The 19,494-nt window shown below is 42.9% G+C and overlaps 2 protein-coding genes across 4 annotated transcripts in view; one reads left to right on the top strand and one right to left on the bottom strand.

Annotated features, from left to right (window-relative positions):
• Positions 1-632: 632 nt before the first annotated feature.
• On the bottom strand, positions 633-14,548 carry LOC100454188 (histone H2A.V). 3 transcript variants are annotated; one of them, XM_024249659.3, is made up of 5 exons: positions 14,336-14,548; positions 9,664-9,741; positions 7,297-7,410; positions 1,926-2,055; positions 714-967 (listed from the first exon to the last, which is right to left on the bottom strand). In XM_024249659.3, the coding sequence occupies exons 1-5, from the start codon at positions 14,336-14,338 to the stop codon at positions 906-908; spliced, it is 387 nt and encodes a 128-aa protein (XP_024105427.1). In that variant the 5' UTR covers positions 14,339-14,548; the 3' UTR covers positions 714-905. The 3 variants fall into 3 exon arrangements, with proteins under 3 accessions (XP_024105426.1, XP_024105427.1, XP_024105425.1); XM_024249658.3 differs by lacking the exon at positions 1,926-2,055 and having other exon boundaries at positions 633-967; XM_024249657.3 differs by lacking the exon at positions 7,297-7,410.
• LOC134761756 (uncharacterized) overlaps positions 14,090-19,494 on the top strand; it is a 30,947-nt gene continuing 25,542 nt past the window's right edge. Inside the window, exon 1 of the mRNA XM_063725999.1 lies at positions 14,090-14,860. Coding sequence (XP_063582069.1) covers positions 14,337-14,777 — 441 coding nt within the window. The 5' untranslated portion in view covers positions 14,090-14,336 and the 3' untranslated portion in view covers positions 14,778-14,860. The remainder of the gene's footprint in view (positions 14,861-19,494) is intronic.

Here is a 19,494-nt window from a genome sequence, read left to right as displayed (position 1 = left end):
GCCTCGGTCTCCTGAAGTGCTGGGATTACAGGCGTAAACCATAATGCCAGGCCAAAAATTGGGATTTTAAACCAAAAGGAGAAACCTTTGATAAACTGAACATCAATTCCAGTTAAAACTAGGCTCTGGAGTCAGCCAGATCTAGGTTTGAATCCTAGCTCTGTCATTTTCTATCTACTAGTTCAATGTTTTTTGGCATAGCATACAATTTCTGTGACCCTTAGGCTCCACTATCTATAATGTGACAGGAATAAAATTTCTTGGTCAGTAGAGCACTCAGCAAAGGGCCTGGCACATGGTAAGTGCTCAGTATAGAATTCAAATAATTCCACTACCATTTCAGTCATAAATGCATACTTTTCTATAATCTAACATCTCTCAAATTGGGATGTCTCATAATTGATGGCGTATCATGATTTAATTGGCAAGTTTTTTTCTTAGTGGTTTGTAAAAAATGGTGCTACAGATCAATAGCATCTAAGAGTCAATATACCATGGTATCAATCATTGTAAAGCTATATTCCCAATTTCTGTTCTAAGGTTACTCTGAATAACCAATCTGAGATTTAAAATATTTAAAGTCTGAGCAAAATATTTCTAATACATCATGAACAGAACAGTTTTGAGACAAATTAATTTTGTAAAAAATGATTTATCAATTCCATTTTTGTATAAAACATACGGGAGAAACCTAGCCAATCAACACACAACTGTCACCACATGAAAAGGTACTTTTATCAAACTTCGAGTCTAAGAACGTACAAATGTTTCTTTTATCATGTCTACAGTAATTGTCTATGCTTTTCCATTTAACTGTTGTTAAAAATTCCACATATCCCCATTATTTCTTCTGTCCCAGTTACAGTACAATGACGGGGAGGAAGAGGGTTGGTTAAAGCATCCCTCTAAGCAGTTTTCTGCTGTCCCTTCTTTCCAATCAGAGATTTGTGGATGTGAGGGATCACACCTAGAATGAAATTAAAAAAAGTTATTAAAAACTTTTAAAGTTTTTGCCTCAAGTAAAAAGTTAATTATAGAAAAAATGAAATTTACTTAAGTCCCTTTTCATATTCTGATACTGCTAAACTATCTATACCAATGGCTACACCCCAGGGGTCTGTGAACCCTTTAAAACTGTATGTAAAATCGTGTGACTTTCCGTGCATTTTTTGAGAAGAGTAACCACAGCTTTTTTTTTTGAGATGCCTCACTTTGTCGCCAATGCTGGGGTGCAGTGGTGTAATCTTGGCTCACTGCGACCTCTGTCCTGGGTTCAAGTGATTCTCCTACCTCAGCCTCCTGAGTAGCTGGGACTACAGGTGTGCACCACCATGCCCAGCTAATTTTTGTATTTTTAGTAGAGATGGGGTTTCACCACGTTGGCCAGGCTGGTCTTGAACTCCTGACCTCGGGTGATCCGCGGCCTCTCAGCCTCCCAAAGTGCTGAGATTACAGGTGTGAGCCACCATGCCCAGCTGTAACCACAGCTTTCATGAAGTTCTTTGAGGGTTATCCAGAGAAGATTAAGAACCACCAACTTACCTCTCACTTTCACTGATCCTGACCCACTTTTCAAGTGTATTTATTTCAACCCTTTCCAGTGTATGTTATGCAACTTCTCCAACTCATTTTTCAAACACAGTTAAAAAAGTATGGGAAATATGTTAAACATCAGGCTTTAAGTATCATACGAAATTTAGACAAAGAACTGGCTAAAATAAAAATAGCATTACATATGGCTAGAAGGTGCAATATTTATTCAGATCATTATGAAAAGAAGCTTAGAATTGTTATACATTTAGTATTTATGAAATTAAAGTTTATATGCTTTCTAGTTAACCAATCAAATATACTGTATCACTGATCTGAACGATATATTAGTCAGAAAGACCAATAAGAATCAAGGCTTAAGTAGTAATACATACCACCCCCAGCTATGGTAGCCTTGATAAGAGAATCCAACTCTTCATCACCACGGATTGCAAGCTGCAAGTGACGCGGAGTGATACGCTTTACTTTGAGATCCTTAGAAGCATTACCTGCCAGCTCCAGCACCTACAAAGCATCCATGATTAGCATATCAAATGAAGGACCTAGGATCCCAAATGAAGGATCACTTAGCATTTGTACATACAAAATGCACACACAATACATAAACTGATAATATATTTTTCTTTCTTGTATTTCTATAATGCTTTTATAAAGCTCTCTTTAATTCATTTAACTTCTTTTATATTCATTCTCTGCAACAGAGACACAAACTTGAGCAAAAACCCACTTCCATATAGAAATAAAGGTAAGGACAAGAGATATTATCCCTTAGCCAAGATGCTAGATGTGAACATTTAGAAAAGTCTTTTTTTTTTTTTTTTTTTGAGACAAGGTCTCACTCCATTGCCTAGGCTGGAATGCAGTGGTGTGATCTTGGCTCACTGCAGCCTTGACCTCTCAAGTGCAGGGTTATTCTCCTGCCCTAGCGTCCTGAGCTGCTGTGACCACAGGTGAGCACCACCAAACCCGGCTACTTTTTTGTATTTTTTTTTTTTGTAGACACGAGGTTTCCCCACGTTGCCCAGGCTGGTCTCAGACTCCTGGGCTGAAATGATCTGCCCACCTGGGCCTCCCAAAGTGCTGAGATTATAAGTGTGAGCCACCACGCCCAGCCAAAGTCATATATTTTAATATATACTTGTAGTCCATTTTTGTACAACCCTTAATAGCTCAAATGTATTTCTTAATGCTTTTAAAAGTTTTCAAATGTATTTTTTAAATTTTTTAAAAATAAAAGAGACGAGACCTCACTATGTTGCCAGGGCTGGTGTCAAACCCTTGGCCTCAAGTGATCCTCCTACTTCAGCCTCTCAAAGTGCTGGGATTACAGGTGTACTGGGCCATCGCACTCAGCCTAAAATATAATTTAAAATAATTTCTTTTTTTTGAGATGGAGTCTTGCTGTGTTGCCCAGGCTGGAGTGCAATGGTGTGATCTCAGCTCACTGCAACCACTGCCTCCTGGGTTCAAACTATTCTCCTGCCTCAGCCTCCAGAGTAGCTGGGACTACAGGCGCCTGCCACCACGCCTGAGTAAGTTTTGTATTTTTAGTAGAGATGGGGTTTCGGCTGGGTGCGGTGGCTCATGCCTGTAATCCCAGCAATTTGGGAGGCCGAGGGGGTGGATCATGAGGTCAGGAGATCGAGACCATCCTGGCTAACACGGTGAAACCCCGTCCCTACTAAAAATACAAAAAATTAGCTGGGTGTGGTGGCAGACACCCGTAGTCCCAGCTACTCGGGAGGCTGAGGCAGGAGAATGGCATGAACCCAGGAAGCGGAGCTTGCAGTGAGCCGAGATGGTGCCGCTGCACTCCAGCCTGGACAACAGAGCGAGACTCCGTCTCAAAAAGAAAACAAAAACAAAAACAAAAAACAAAACAAAAAAAAAACCAGACACAGGGTTTCACCATATTGGCCAGGCTGGTCTCAAACTCCTGACCTTGACTCCGTCTCAAAAAAAAAAAAAAAAAAAAAAAAAAAAAAAAAAAAATCAAACTCCTGAACTTGTGATCTGCCCGCCTTGGCCTCCCAAAGTGTTGGGATTACAGACGTGAGCCACTACGCCAGGTCACCTCCTCATTTTAAATAGAGCAGTGTTGGGTATACATGAGAATCAACTGTTGAACTTTAAAAATACAAAAATCAGCCAGGTGTGGTGGCGCACGCCTGTAATCCCAGCTACTTGGGAGGCTGAGGCAGGAGAATCGGTTGAACCCGGGAGGTGGAGGTTGCAGTGAGCCGAGATTGAGCCACTGAACTCCAGCCTGGGCAACAGAGCAAGACTCCGTCTCAAAAAAAAAAAAAAAAAAAAAAAAAAAAAAAAAAAAAAGTTGACTGCACCCACATATTCATTGTCCAATCTTAACCTAAATGTTTTTTTTTTTTTGAGACATGGTCTCACTGTCATGCAGGCTGGAGTGCAGTGGTGCAATCATGGCTCACTGCAGCCTCAACCTCCTGGGTCAGGTAATCCTCCCACCTCAGCCTCTCCACTAGCTGGGACTACAGGTGCACACTATCACATCTGGTTAATTTTTTGTATTTTTTTTGTAGAGACAGGGTTTTGCCATGTTGTCCGGCTGGTCTGGAAGTTCTGGACTCAAATGATCTGCCCACATTGACCTCCCAAAGTGCTGAGGTTACAGGCATGAGCCACTGCATTAACTTTAAAAATTTTAACCAAAGTTCTCAAAGATTAAAACAAAAAGGGGGGCTTAGATAGGGCTTGAAACTTGTGAACCAGAATGTTCAGTGGTAAGCCACCACCCCCAGCCAAAGTCATATATTTTAATATATCTATGTGGTCTATTTCTGCAGAACCCTTAATCGCTGCAATTTCTTTTTTTTTCTTTTTTTTTTAAGACGGAGTCTCGTTCTGTCAGCAGGCTGGAGTGCAGTGGCGCGATCTCGGCTCACTGCAACCTCTGCCTTCCGGGTTCAAGCAATTCTCCTGCCTCAGCCTCCTGAGTAGCTGGGACTATACACAGACACACGCCACCATGCCCAGCTAATTTTTGTATCCTTAATAGAGATGGGGTTTCACTATGTTGGCCAGAATGGTCTCGATCTCTTGACCTTGTGATCCGCCCACCTCAGCCTCCCAAAGTGCTGGGATTACAGGCGTGAGCCACCGCGCCCAGCCGTGAAATTTATTTCTTAATGTTTATAGAAAAGTTTTAAAATGTATTTTAATTAAAATTTAAAAAATTTTAAAAATAAAAGAGGCCAGGTGGCCTCTTTTAATAAAAGGTGGCTCATGTCTGTAATCCCAGCACTTTGGGAGGCTGGGGTGGACAGATCATTTGAGGTCAGGAGTTCGAGATCAGCCTGGCCAACATGGCAAAACCTTGTCTCTACAAGAAAATAACAAAAATTAGCCAGGTGTGGTGATGCACACCAGTAGCCCCAGCTACTCCGGAGGCTGAGGTGGGAGAATTACTGGAACCCAGAAGGCACAGGTTGCAATGAGCAGAGATCATGTCACTGCCTTCCAGCCTGGGAGACAGAGAGAGACCCTGTCTCAAAACAAACAAACAAGAAAAACCCCAAAAACAAAACACCCCTTGATCATGACACAGAGAAGTTGAAACTATCCATAACATCCATAATTTGATGTTAAATCCCCAGTGGGACACAGATGACTTGGTGAGATTAATGAAATAAATGACAGCAATGATAACTGACATACAGATTAAAAGCTAAATTCCTCAGCCTAGCTCCCATTCACATCTCCCCAAGACAGACCCTTCTGTTTCCACCAGAATGAATGTGTCTACACTTAACCTACTTGTTACTCAAATTACTTCCCCAGCCTGGAATGTAGCTGAAGTTTTATGACTTCCCAATGGATTTTTTTAAAGGAGGAATAGGGATGGGGAAAGTGGTGGTCTATGACCCAAGAACTCTTGCCCAATTAACTTGTCTTCCTGAAATTTAAAACTGAGTAATATACAGCAATTTTGTATGTATAACCCTGCAGAGAACCAGGACAGACCGAGTCTTTTACTTCTATTATCATATTTGTGATTTTTATATATCATCACGCTGGCCAAACTTTACATCATCCCCAATCTTCATAAACTAAAACATTATGCTCTAACTTCACAAATACTGTCTACTGATTACACACATACTTCAAAGTTCACTGGGGTATGGTAGCTTATGTCTGTAATCCCAGCACCTTGGGAGACCACTTGAGGCCAGGAGTTAAAAACCAGCCTGGGCAACATAGGGAGCCCTGTCTCCAAAAAAAAAAAAAAAAAATAGGCTGGGCGCGGTGGCTCACGCCTGTAATCCCAGCACTTTGGGAGGCGGAGGTGGGTGGATCACGAGGTCAGGAGATCGAGACCATCCTGGCTACCACGGTGAAACCCCGTCTCTACTAAAAATACAAAAAAAAAAATTACCCGGGCGTGGTGGTGGGTGCCTGTAGTCCCAGCTACTCAGGAGGCTGAGGCAGGAGAATGGCGTGAACCCAGGAGGCGGAGGTTGCAGTGAGCTGACACTGAGCCACTGCACTCCAGCCTGGGTGACAGAGCGAGACTCTGTCTCCAAAAAAAAAAAATAAATAAATAATAAAAATAAAATATTAGCACCCGGTGCAGTGGCTCACACCTGTAATCCCAGCACTTTGGGAGGCTGAGGCAAGTGGATCACCTGAGGTCAGGAATTTGAGACTGACCTGGCCAACATGGTGAAACCCAGTCTCCTCTAAAAATACAAAAATTAGCCGGGTATAGTGGCGGGTGCCTGTAATCCCAGTTACTGGGGAGGCTGAGGCAGGAGAATCGCTTGAACCCAAGAAGTGGAGGTTGCAGTGAGCCAAGATTGTGCCACTGCACTCCACCTGGGGTACAGAGCAAGACCCTGTCTCTAAATAAATAAATAAATAAATAGCCAGGTGTGGTGGCACACACCTGAAGTCACAGCTACTAGGGAGGCTGAGGCAGGATGATCCCTTGAACCCAGGAGGTTTGAGGTTAGAGTGAGCTATGATCATGCCACTGTACTCTAGCCTAGGTGAAAGAGTGAGACCCAGTCTCAAAATAAAAAAATAAAAATAAAAGATAAGAGATTGCTGGCCCTTGCTTAACTTTTTAAAATTTTTTTACTTTGAGATAGGGTCTTGCTCTGTCGCCCAGCCTAGTCTGGAACTCCAGGACTCAAGTGTACAATCTACCCACCTCAGCCTCCCAAAGTGTTGGCATTACAGGCGTGAATCACCGTACCCAGCCCCTTGCTTAGCTTTAAAAACAAGTACACCAAGGTTCTTTTACATTGGCATTGGGTAACAGCTGACAAGATGCATCTCAAACTGCTATTAAAGAAACCAATGAGGCCGGACGTGGTGGCTCAAGCCTGTAATCCCAGCACTTTGGGAGGCCGAGGCAGGTGGATCACCTGAGGTCAGGAGTTTGAGACCAGTGTAGCCAACATGGTGAAACTCCATCTCTACTAAAAATACAAAAATTAGCTGGGCATGGTGGTGCACACCTGTAGTCCCAGCTACTTGGGAGGCTGAGGTGGGAGAATTGCTTGAATCCGGGAGGTAGAGGTTGCAGTGAGCCGAGACTGGCCATTGCACTCCAGCCTGGGAAGCAAGAGTGAAACTGTCTCCAAACAAACAAACAAAAAAGCCCAATGAGCATAATATGTCTTTTTTCAAATATATTCCATGGGTTTCTGTCACTGAGACTAGTGCACTTTCTGGACTGCCATATACAACAGACATTCCTGTACAAACCTCTGCAGTGAGGTACTCCAGAATCGCAGCACTGTACACGGCAGCAGTGGCACCCACCCTTCCATGGCTTGTGGTGCGAGTCTTCAAGTGTCTGTGGATGCGGCCCACAGGAAACTAAAAGAGAGATGTCTTAGTGGGAAGCACTGCAGAGTCTTAACATGGCACTGACTGTAATCAAAGGCTGAACAATGTAAGCATGAAATAATAAAAAACTTGATCACACATATCAGAAGCCAAACCTATTAGGCATTAACAGTTTCCAGGGCCTGTGTCTATGTTCTGGTAATCTGTCCAAAATCTTTAACCTCTGCATAATATGGAGAATATCACTTTAAAATGAAGAAAAACCATGCTGGGCTGTCATCAACTGTATGTTCAACATGACCCATGGATCAAATTCCTATCTGGTTAATTTCTTCACATAATAGCCACATGCAACTTTGAACCTCCAATACCTTCCTCAGATCTTAAATGTTCTTTCTTCAGTTTCAAGAGGTGATCTGATAGTTAAGAAAAATCAATACTATTATCTAATTGTGATTCTTTCTACTTTCTGAAAAAGAGGGTATTTTTCTCATTTCAAAGTATCCTAATCCCACTTGTCTGTGCCCTTTATTATTTTTTTTATTGAGACAGAGTCTCACTCTGTCACCCAGACTGGAGTGCAGTGGTGCCATCTTGGCTCACTGCAACCTCTGCCTCCCGGGTTCAGGCAATTCTCCTGCCTCAGCCTCCTGAGTAGGTGGCATTATAGGCGCGCCAGGACGCCTGGCTGTTTTGTATTTTTAGTAGAGATGGTGTTTTGCGTGATCTGCCCACCTTAGCCTCCCAAAGTGCTGGGATTACAGGAATGAGCCACTGCGCCCCGCCAGTCTGTGACCTTTCTTACAGGCCTCACTCATCCCTTCACTGCTCCATTATTTCAACAGTTACAATTACTTCCTTTCCGCTGGTTCCTTTCCTTCTTCAGACTTTACTGAAAACTTCACAATCTATGAAAACTGCTTCCAGTTATAGTCTAGACAGTCTCTTTCCAAAGACTGAATTGAAAAAACAAATCCTGAAACCCTTACTTTCTTGTCACCCATTTTTCCTAACTCTAACTTGACCTTTGAAGGCCAGCAGTGACATTTTATTTCCTTAATAAAAACAAGCAATTTTTTTTTGCATTTATACTTCATCTCTAAGTGACCAAAAGCTTCTTAAGAGCAAGATTTGTCTTCTTTTCCTTTGTATCCTTAGTAACCAGTATGTTGTCTGGCATACAGTAGGCCCTCAAAAACATTTCTTCTTAGACTTCAGAGTTCTCATACCAAGTCTGACTACTCCTCAGCCTTTTCTTAAAGTTTTTGAGGGGTCCACCAATGTCCCTGTGCTCCTTTCTCATTCTCTTAGGTTAGGAAACTCATCCATAACATAAACTATCAATTTTACATAAATGATCTCAAATTCCTAATTCTATCACCTCTATTAGAAAACTGAACTCATGTTTCCAACTTCTGGACATTTTCACTTGGATGTTTTAGTGAACTTCAAAATGATTCCATTTAAATTCACTCATAACTTGCCCCTACTACAAACTCCTCTGTTCCTTAGGTTCTAAGCCTTAGAGAATCATGTGACTTTCTCTCCACCTTATACTGCTTCACCTATTTTCTGCACACACATGCTTTCTACTCCTTCCCATTCAAGTATGTTACTTTATTCCTAAACCACTGCAATAACCTCCATTGGCCTTCCATTTTCTACTTCAAATTAAGTATGCCTTAAAATAAATTCTAATTGGGAATTACATGGAGACCTAAAATACAGAATGTGCACATCAGTGTAAGTTCCCATCCCCCTTCTTTCGGTATCATCTGGATCATGTTGTCCTCTTGCTCAAACTCTCAATGGCTTACCACTGCCAAGAGGATAACAGTTTACAGTTTGGCCTTCCTGATTAAAAGGGTTCCTCGGCCAGGCGCGGTGGCTCATGCCTGTAATTCCAGCCCTCTGGGAGGCTGAGGCAGGCGGATCACGAGGTCAAGAAATTGAGACCATCTTGGCCAACATGGTGAAACCCCGTCTCTACTAAAAATACAAAAACTAGCTGGGTATGGTGGCGCACGCCTGCAGTCCCAGCTATGTGGGAGCCTGAGGCAGGAGGATTGCTTGAATCCAGGAGGCAGAGGTTGCAGTGAGCCGAGATTGCGCCATTGCGCTCCAGCCTGGCGAAAGAGTGAGACTCTGTCTCAAAAAAAAAAAAAAAAAAAAAAAAAAAAAAGTTTGTAGTAATACAAGTAGATTTTTGTAATTGATGAAACATAGGTCACAAATTACAACAGTAAAGAAAATAATAATGTAATGACAGCATGGATTCATTACCTGTAGCCCAGCTCTCTGTGAGCGAGATACTGCCTTAGCCTTGGCCTTCCCACTGTCCTTTCCAGCTTTGCCTCCAGCCTAAATGCAAAAAAAAATTTTTTTGAATGAAAAGAATTGAAAATACTACTTCAAAAATATTCTGGAAACAGAATTTTTTCTAGTTTTACTTTAGGTAGTTAACAATACGTAGGTGATCCCCTTCCTCATTTGTAAATATACATGGGATTCTATCACCTTTTATAATTTCTATCAAAGAAATCAAAACTTAAACACTTATTTGAAATATCAAATTTTTCTTTTTTCTTTTTTTTTTTTTGAGACAGAGTCTAGCTCTGTTGCCCAGGCTGGAGTGTAGTGGTGCGATCTTGGCTCACTGCAAACTCTGCCTCCCGGGGTCAAGCGATTCTCCTGCCTCAGCCTCCTGAGTAGCTGAGATTACAGGCGCACGCCACCACACACGGCTAATTTTTGTATTTTTAGTAGAGATGGGGTTTCACTATGTTGGCCAAGCTGGTCTTGAACTCCTGACCTCAAGTGATCCACCCGCCTAGGCCTCCCAAAGTGCTGGGATTACAGGCATAAGCCACAGTGCCAGGCTGAAAAATATGAGATTTCTAAAAACGAACATATTTATCAATTTCCAGATTGAAAAATCTTGCAAGTCAATATAACTTTTATGCATACATGGAATATTTCACAATTTTTATCAATGTCAATGTAACATATATTACTTCCACAGAAATATTTAGAACTTAGCTCTCAGAAAAATAAAGCATGTTCCAAGAAAAAAAAAAAACCCTCAAAAAATTAAACACAGAATTGTCATATGGTCTAGCAATTCCACTTCTAGGTACACACCTAAAAATTGAAAGCAAGGATTCAAACAAATACATGTACACCCATGTTCACAGAAGCATTATTCAGAATAGCCAAAAGGTAGAAACAATCTTGAGTGTCCAATGATGGATGAACAAAATGATATACATATAATGGAATAGTATTCAGCTTTAAAAAGGAAATTCTGACACAAGCTACAACATGAATGGGCCTTGAGGACATTATGCTAAGGAAAATAAGCCAGTTACAAAAAAGACAAATACTGTATGATTCTACTTATGAGGTCCCTAAAATAGTAAAGTTCACAGTCAGAAAGCAGATTTGTGGTTGCCAGGGGTAGGTGCCTCCCGGGTTCAAGTGATTTTCCTGCCTCAGCCTCCTAAGTAGCTGGTAGTATAGGTGCGCGCCACCACGCCCTGCTAATTTTTGTATTTTTAGTACCAACAAGGTTTCTGCATGTTGGCCAGGCTGGTCTTGAACTCCTGACCTCAAGTGATCTGCCTGCCTCATCCTCCCAAAGTACTGGGATTACAGGCGTGAGCCATCGCGCCTGGCCGAGTTATTGTTGAATGGGTAGAGTTTCCACTTGGGAAGATGAAAAAGTTCTAGAGACAGAAGGCAGTGATGGTTGCACACTGTAAATGTACTTAATGCCGCTGAACTGTACGCTTAAAAAAAACCTACTTCTGCATGAAAAAGGCAAAGTATGTGCCAATGTAATAAGCTTTTAAGTAAATATGGGGTATTACAGAATATGTGTGGACACATGTATTTCTAGTAGGTGACACAATAAATTAGAAATGTTATTTGTCTCTCAGGAGGAAACACTAAGGGTCTGACTTAAGAAGAAAACTAATTTTCTCTCATATATTTTGCTTTTACCATTTAAATAGATTATTTCTTTACTGTTTAAAAAAAAAAGAAATCAGTTTACAAGATTGGCTGTTTGAGGGGCTATTCTTTCAAAATAGATGGTAAACTTTGAAATGGCATATCCCCTTTGTAGCTAACCCTTTCCTTAAAAATTTTTTAAAGCTAAAAATTACCCCTGTATACTTCCTCTAATTGCACGTCTCAAGTGGATTAAGTGTGTGTCACCCAAGATAATATGGAAGAAAAACAGTAAAACCCTGGCAGGTATTAGAAACAGGAAAAATAAAAATCTAAGAACTAATTCATATTCACTCTCTTATATTAGGTAATTCAACAAGAGACTGATTTAAGTTTACCAGTAAGAACTGAGATGCTCTGTTTCTACCAGAATGCCTCATATATTTTAATAATTTTTGACTATGTTGTTATATAAGAAAAATACAATTTTTGGATTTTTGAGGTCAGCTCCACTAACAAGACAGTCTTACTTACTTTTCAAATAAAAAACCCTTTTTATCTCTATTTGCCCTAATATATAACACTTAAAAACCTCTCAACTGGCATCTAAAATTATAATCACTGTCTTCCTATGACTGGATTGGAAAAAATAAGAACTAGTCACTAATGAAAAGCCAACAACCACAAAATTCTCCAGGCTCCCCAGGTCATATAATAACTACTCTGCTTACGCAATTTTATCCTCACTGTTTCAGATATGTCATATTTGCTGTTCTATTTGCTTTTTAAGGAAGTAGACATACAGTCAGGTTTTAAAAGCCTCAATCCATTAAATGACTATTTCCAACATTTAGAGACTCCTGATACATTTCTCATACTTAACAAAAGAAAACTTGTATGGTATCAAATTTATCTGAATATAAAATTATACAATAAATGGATAATTACTTTCTTTCCGATATCCCCTCAAACTGTATAGCCTCCCTACTTTGAACATTCATTTTAATATAATTGGTGCTTGAGAAACCAAATCTAAATTTTTTAATTCCAAGAACTGGCTTCATATTAACCTGAGTTAAGGTTGTTGGTTTTAAAAAATTACACACACACACACACACAGAGAGGATGAAGAGGGAGTTCGTTCATTTTACTTGGATAAACTTGCAAACTGGATACTAAGACAGTTTCATGTCAGTTTTAACAGACATCTGCTTACTTCCTCTCAGGTTTAAAATCTATCAAGAACGACAACTCAATGTCTCCTGCATTTTTAGCTTATGTTAATACTTACGTATTTTTAGCTACTGGTAACTGGATATAAAATATATAGCGTATCACTAAAGACTGAAAAATATCTAAAAAACTAGAATTGGCCGTGCGCGGTGGCTCACGCCTGTAATCCCAGCACTTTGTCAGGCCGAGGCGGGCGGATCACAAGGTCAAGAGATCGAGACCATCCTGGCCAACATGGTGAAACCCAATCTCTACTAAAAATACAAAAAATTAGCAGGGCGTGGTGGCGCACGCCTGTAGCTACTCGGGAGGCTGAGGCAGGAGCATCGCTTGAACCCGGGAGGCGGAGGTTGCAGTGAGCTGAGATCGCGCCATTGCACTCCAGCCTGGCGACAGAGTGAGACTCCGTCTCAAAAACAAAAAACAAAAAACAAACAAACAACAAAAAGCCAAAAAAAAAAAAACAACAAAAAACTAGAATCATGAAAATCATCTGTTTGAGCAAATCCTTTTACAGATTAGATGTACGCTGTACCTCAGTTTGTTAAGGTACTATAAAGTACTTTACAATAACAATAAACTATATGTGAGACGTTGGAAGCAATTATCCCTAAAGTCTATTCCAGCTCTAAGATTTGGGTTTTTTACAATAACAATAAACTATACGTTAGACGTTGGAAGCAATTATCCCTAAAGTCTATTTCAGCTCTAAGATTTGGGTATTTTACAATAACCAAACATTGTCCTCTCGACTGGCCAATATGTTTATAGTTAGGTGTTATGTCTATTAAATACCGTATCTGTCACATCAAGCACAAGACAAATCATCTAATACTATCTGCAGTATGATAAATGACAGCCTGGTGCTAACTTTTAAGCAGGTAGCTCCCGTTGAAGTAACCTTTCAACAGAATGCTTAAAGCACGAATACTGGCAAAAATAAGATTCCATAACAGTCTTATTATTTTTACACAATCTTTGATGCAACTCAGAGCGTATCCTTTAGCACTTTCTCCTTTCCCTCAACTTTAAAATGGGGCTGAAGTTCTATTCACTTTCATTTTTTAAAAGCCACACTTTTCTTATCTAGATCTGAATTTCAGAATGAAAAGATGAATACTTTAAGACTGAAAATCCATAGCAAGGGCAAAGGAAAGTACTGTTGTATAATGAAAACCGCAAACTGGAAGGGGCTCAGAAGATAACGGGCGTTCATTTCTAACCTGTGCAATCACCTAGAACAAATCGTGTGGTTCTGGTCTATAAAACCATTCTTTGTCCCTCAAAAGACCACAAATACAAGCACCCTTTCGCAGAAACCCTCAAATTGACTGCCAGGGAGATTACGTAACCAAACATCGCCAAAGACTTATCTAACTTGTATAGCGGCAGCCTGTTTGACCTCATTCATACAGAGGAGCGATCACATTAAGATCCAGCACTTGTTTCTACATTTCCAAGCCGGATTCTGCCGTCGTCCTCCTTCTAAGACGGGCGGTGCAGCGTCACCAGCGTCGGGACAGACCTGTCTGGCTCGGAAGAGACTTCGCGCTCTACCCGGCCAGGCCCAGCTCTCACCCGGGAACCGTGTCGGGCTCCGCAGCCAGGACATGGCGCCCCCAGGCGGGCGGCGAGGGACTCGGCCGGACAAGCCCTGACACCCGCAAACTCCCGACTCCACAGGTAGCGGCGCCGACGCCGGGGCCTCCGCTCTCTGCTCCCCCAGCCCTGCCCCAGGCCCCGTGCCCCCGGCCCACCCGGCCGCCCTTACCATGTTCTCGGCGCCGACTCTGCCTCCACTCGGCCGCGCGCCCTACCGCTGCCGACCCGCGCCGCCGCCGCCGCTCTCGCAGCACCGACCGCCGCCGCCGGAGCCGGACAATACCCCGTGCCCGCCTCGCGCTGCTGTGGCCAATGCCTGCTTGTCTTGCTGGTTCGAACCCCAGCGGCTGTTCAATCGCGCGCCTCCTTCTAGCCAGACCCCGCCCCCCCGGCACCGCCTTCCTAACGGCTGTTTGTTTTTGCACACGGCACGCGGAGGCGGGGCCTCCAGCCCCAATAGTGACGCGCTCTCCGCCTTTCACCAGGCGCCCAAGCCTGACGAACAGAAAAGCAAACCAATGAGATTGGACGCCTCGCAGACGAAAGCCAATAAAAATATCGCCCGCGAGCAAGGGAGGCGGGCCACTGGGAAGGACAGCAAAATCAGCTAATAAGGTGAAGCGATTGCAGGCGGTGTGGCTTTCCCGCCCATTCGCAGCGTTGGTTTTCCCGCTTTTGAGACTTGCTTGAGGAGGTAAAGAGTGTTGGACGTGCTTCTCCTGGTGGGTTTTCACAAAGACTGTGAGGATTTATTCGTCTTAGAACGTGTGGATCAGGAGGGCGCTGGGTTTCAAGGTTAGGCAGGCCTCATGCTCAGCCGTATGCTGGCGGACTGACTACCCTGACGTCCTCTCAGCGCGGACCCTGACAAGGTCCGCGGCAGGCTGAGGCGGGAGAATCGTTTGAACCCCGGAGGCGGAGGTTGCAGTGAGCTGAGATCGCGCCACTGCACTCCAGCTGGGCGACACATCGTCTCAAAACAAACAAACAAAAACATACGCTATCAATTGGCTACATATTATTTGTATGACAAATTCTTTTTCCTTTTTTAGAGACGGAGTCCTGGGACTACAGGCGCGCGCCCCAATGCCCAGCTAACTTTTGTATTTTTAATAGAGACGGGGTTTCTCCGTGTTGGTCAGCCTGGTCTCGAACTCCTGCCCTCACATGATCTGCCCGCCTCTGCCTCCCAAAGTATTGGGTTTACAGGCGTGAGCCACCGCGCCCGGTGTGTATTACAAATTCTGAGAACACGAAGATAATGGGGCCAGCTTGGTGGCGCGAACCTGTAGCCTCAGCTACTGTCAAGACTGAGACAGGAGGATCTCCTGAGCCCAGGAGGTCGAGGCTGCAGTGAGTCATTATCGCACCACTGCACTCCAGCTTGGGAGACAGAATATACCCTGTCTAAAAAATAAAAAAAAAAAAAGGTAATGGATGAGGCCGATAGTCAGGAATGAAATGACTTTAAACAATTGGGTATGCATGGGATTGGGTATGTGTGTATGTGGGGGCAGGGGGTGGGCATAACCGAAGTCCCATACTCATGTCCCTCTAGGCCTAATACATTTTGCAGACCTCACAGAGCTCAGACTGTTGTGAGCCGTTTTGCTTTTCTCAGCCTCTTCAGTGTGTTTATTTTGCTTACATCATTAGGTTAAAATTTGGAGGGTAACTCCCAGCTAGAAAGGAAGAAAAGCTCTAAAGTGGAATCGCCTTCCCCCGGAAGCTGTTGTAAACATTAAAGGATGTATGTGAGTGCACAGGCTCTCCAGCGATCGTTTTTCTTCCGCAGTGTTTCCACAATTTATTTATGTATTTATTTACTTTTTGAGATGAAGTCTCACTCTGTTGCCCAGGCTGGATGGAGTGCAGTGGTGTGATCTGGGCTCACTGCAACCTCCGCCTCCTGAGTTCAAGCGATTCTCTTGCCTCAGCCTCCTGGGTAGCTGGGACTACAGGCTCCCACCACCATCCCCTGTTAATTTTTGTATTTTTAGTAGAAATGGGGTTTCACCATGTTGGCCAGCTGGTCTTGAACTCCTGACATCAAGTGATCCTTTCGCCTCAGCCTCCTAAAGTGCTGGGATTACAGGCGTGAGCCACCGCGCCTGGCCTGTTTCCGCAATTAAAAAAGGCCCATCACCCTATCATGATCATCTCTATTACAGTCTGGACAATATGAGCTTTCTGGGAGAGCCAGCTTCATTTCATAACTGAAGAAATGGGCTTAGGTGAACTTAGTCATTTGCCTGAGACCGCATAGCCTGTAGATAACCAAGATACCAGCTCACATTTGTTCCAACTCATTCCAGCTTTAAATTCTTTCATTCTTTTCACAGTATGATGCATTGACTGTGCTAGAATGTGTTCTTGGTGTTGGTGAGTTAATAGTGAAAAAAACAAGTTTCTGCCTTAGTGGAGATTCTGTTCTCATAATTTCCCAGGCTGGCACTTTAGAAATTTATATCCAGGCTGATGATAGCTGTTCCAAAGTTTGAATCAGGAGAAGCAACTTTGGGGAAGTGAGTCTTTAAAAAAAAGGTAACTTAAATTCAAGAAGAGGAAGAGGGTGAGCTTCTAAGTACGAATTTGGAAAAATACGGATGAAGGTACAGACAAGTGTGAGGAAGGGTGTCCAGTGAAATAGGAAGGAATGGAGCAATGTGCCCAGATTAATAGAAGCCTCAAAACTAGGTAGAAGAGTGGAATTACTTCAGTAGCAATAGCCATTGTTAATTCCTGCTCCTCTGTTTCTGGCCTCAGTGGATGGCATTACCAGTGTACCAAGGCATAAGCCTGTGAGTTATTCCTTTAACAAATCACTCAGTGCCTACTGTTTGCAGGCACTGTGCTAGGTACTGAGGATTTGGTGATTAGCAAAATAGACATTGTCCTTGCCCTCATGGTCCTCTGCAGCGGGAGTCAGATGTTAAAGAAATAAACAAATACCATATGTGAATTATAATAAGTTCAAGTGTGCTGAAGGAAAAGAACAGGGTGCTTTAAGAGAGAAACAGGGAATGTAGTTTAGATGGTGTGGGTGGTGTTCCACAAAGAAAGAGCATGCAGGCTGGGCGCGATGGCTCACTCCCGTAATCCCAGCAATTTGGGAGGCCAAGGTGGGTGGATCATCTGAGGTCAGGAGTTTGAGACCAGCCTGGCCAACATGGCAAAACCCTGTCTCTACTAAAAATGCAAAAATTAGCCAGGCGTGGTGGCGCATGCCTGTTATTCCCAGCTACTCAGGAGGCTGATGCAGGAAAATCACCTGAGCCCAGGAGAGCCGGGGAAGCGGAGGCTGTAGTGAGCTAAGATTGCGCCATTGCACTTCAGCCTGGGCGACAGAGCAAGGACTCCATTCCATCTCAAAAAAAAAAAAAAAAAAAAAAAGAAGAGTTGCCCTTGTGAAGGGGGGCTGAAAGAAGTGTCCAATAATGTATGAGAAAGCACCTAGCACTGTACCTAGCACATAACATCCAATAAATGTTAACTTCCTTCCTTAACAGGAAAATCATTTTCTCACCACTCTACCCCTCAGCCTTCATGTCATTGATTCAGATTTTGATGAAAATGGAGTTAGGTTGAAAAAAACTGGTTCTCATTGTAGATAATAGTAATCCTTTTACTGATTTATATATCATCACTAAATTATATATCATCACTGTAAACATGGATGCCAGAAAAAAGTCTGCCTACTAACAGTTTTATAAACCAAGTGTGTTAGTAAAATCTAGTTTCTAGTGAATTAGGGTTACAAAAAAGGCAAAGATGAGCTCATGAAGAACACCAGTCTAACCAGAAAATGTTATGTGTTAGCATCTATAAATGATAAACTACAAACATCGACAAATTATTCAACTTTGGGCTGGGGATGGTGGCTCATGCCTGTAATCCTGAAGCTTTGGGAGGCCAAGGCATGAGTCACCAGGAGAGGAGTTTGAGACCAGCCTGGGCAACATGGCAAGACTCCACTTCTACAAAAATTAAAAGAAAAAAATTAGCTGAGTGTGTGGTGCATGCCTGTGATCCCAGCTAGTTGAGAGGCTGAGGTGGGCAGAGAACTTGAGCCCACGAGTTCAAGGCTGCAGTGAGCTATGTATGATCGTGTCACTGCTCACCAGCCAGGCAACAGAACCGGACTGTATCTCTAAAAAAAAATTATTCAGTGTTGCTGGATTTAACCCAGTAATATATAGTATAATTGTTTTCAAAGTGTGATCCTTAGACCACCAGCATCAGCATCACTTGGAACTTGTTAGAAATGTATTCTCACCACCATCCCAGACCTGCTGAATCTGACACTGAGGGTGGGACCTACAAGCACTCCAGGGGATTCTGGTGCATACTGAAATTTAAGAACCACTGGTATAGTATATGCTGCAGTGCACAGTCCAGAGCTCACGTATTCCTTATAAAACTGGAGCACTTGGCCAGGTGTGGTAGCTCATCCCTGTAATCTCAGCATTTTGGGAGGCTGAGGCAGGCAGATCACCTGAGGTCAGGAGTTCCAGACCAGCTTGGCCAACATGGTGAAACCCCATCTCTACTAAAACAAAAATTAGCTGGGTGTAGTGGCGCGTGCTTGTAGTCCCAGCTACTCTGGGAGGCTGAGGCAGAAGAATCACTTGAACCTGGGAGGCGGAGGTTGCAGTGAGCCAAGATGGCGCCACTGCACTCCAGCCTGGGCAACAGAGCAAGACTCTGTCTCAAAAAAACAAAAACAAAAAAACTGGAGCACTTATTTAGCTCCTGGAAGTGTTGACTGATCATTACTCAGGGATCTCTACCGAGGAATTGGACTTGGCCAAAGGAAGCTGTATCACCCAAGTTTACACTCCTTTTCAGGGGGCCTACCTCCAGTGACTGGTGGATGTAGGATATAGTGCCTAGCTCTTTTGCCTTAATTTGAGACAATTCTGAAGGGCCATTCCAGCTCCAGAGTTTCTTGTGTGATTAGTTTTGACTTGCTCTAACTGCATTGAAGTTCAACTTCTGCTTAATCCTACTTCCTCTATTTTCTCATAGTAATGTCCCCAAGAGCATTCCATACTATTACCTCTTGAAAGCAAATCCCATTTGTTTCCTGGGAAACCTGAACTAAGACAATGACTTTTCTCTGCAAAAATGTAGTCAATTTTTGAATGGGCAAGATATTCACACATACAAAATTTCAAAAGGTACAAAGGGTATACAGTGAAAAGACTCCCCTGGGTGCAGTGGCTCATGCCTGTAATCTCAGCACTTTGGGAGGTTAAGGCAGGAGGATCGCTTGAGCCCAGGAGTTCGAGACCAGTGTGGGTGACATAGTGAGACCCACATCTCTAT

The sequence above is a fragment of the Pongo abelii genome, chromosome 6 (genome assembly GCF_028885655.2).
Source record: "Pongo abelii isolate AG06213 chromosome 6, NHGRI_mPonAbe1-v2.0_pri, whole genome shotgun sequence".
Lineage (NCBI taxonomy): Eukaryota > Metazoa > Chordata > Mammalia > Primates > Hominidae > Pongo > Pongo abelii.
The sequence above is the reverse complement of the archived record's forward strand: the minus strand, read 5'-3'. Positions and strand labels throughout refer to the sequence as shown.

What these genes read in the sequence shown, in the direction of transcription:
- LOC100454188 (XM_024249659.3), bottom strand. An exon ending in CACAGAGAGCTGGGCTACAG is followed by an intron (nt 7,411 to 9,663) that starts GTAATGAATCCA and finishes TCTCTCTTTTAG; the next exon opens with TTTCCTGTGGGCCGCATCCA. An exon ending in TGGAGTACCTCACTGCAGAG is followed by an intron (nt 2,056 to 7,296) that starts GTTTGTACAGGA and finishes GATGCTTTGTAG; the next exon opens with GTGCTGGAGCTGGCAGGTAA.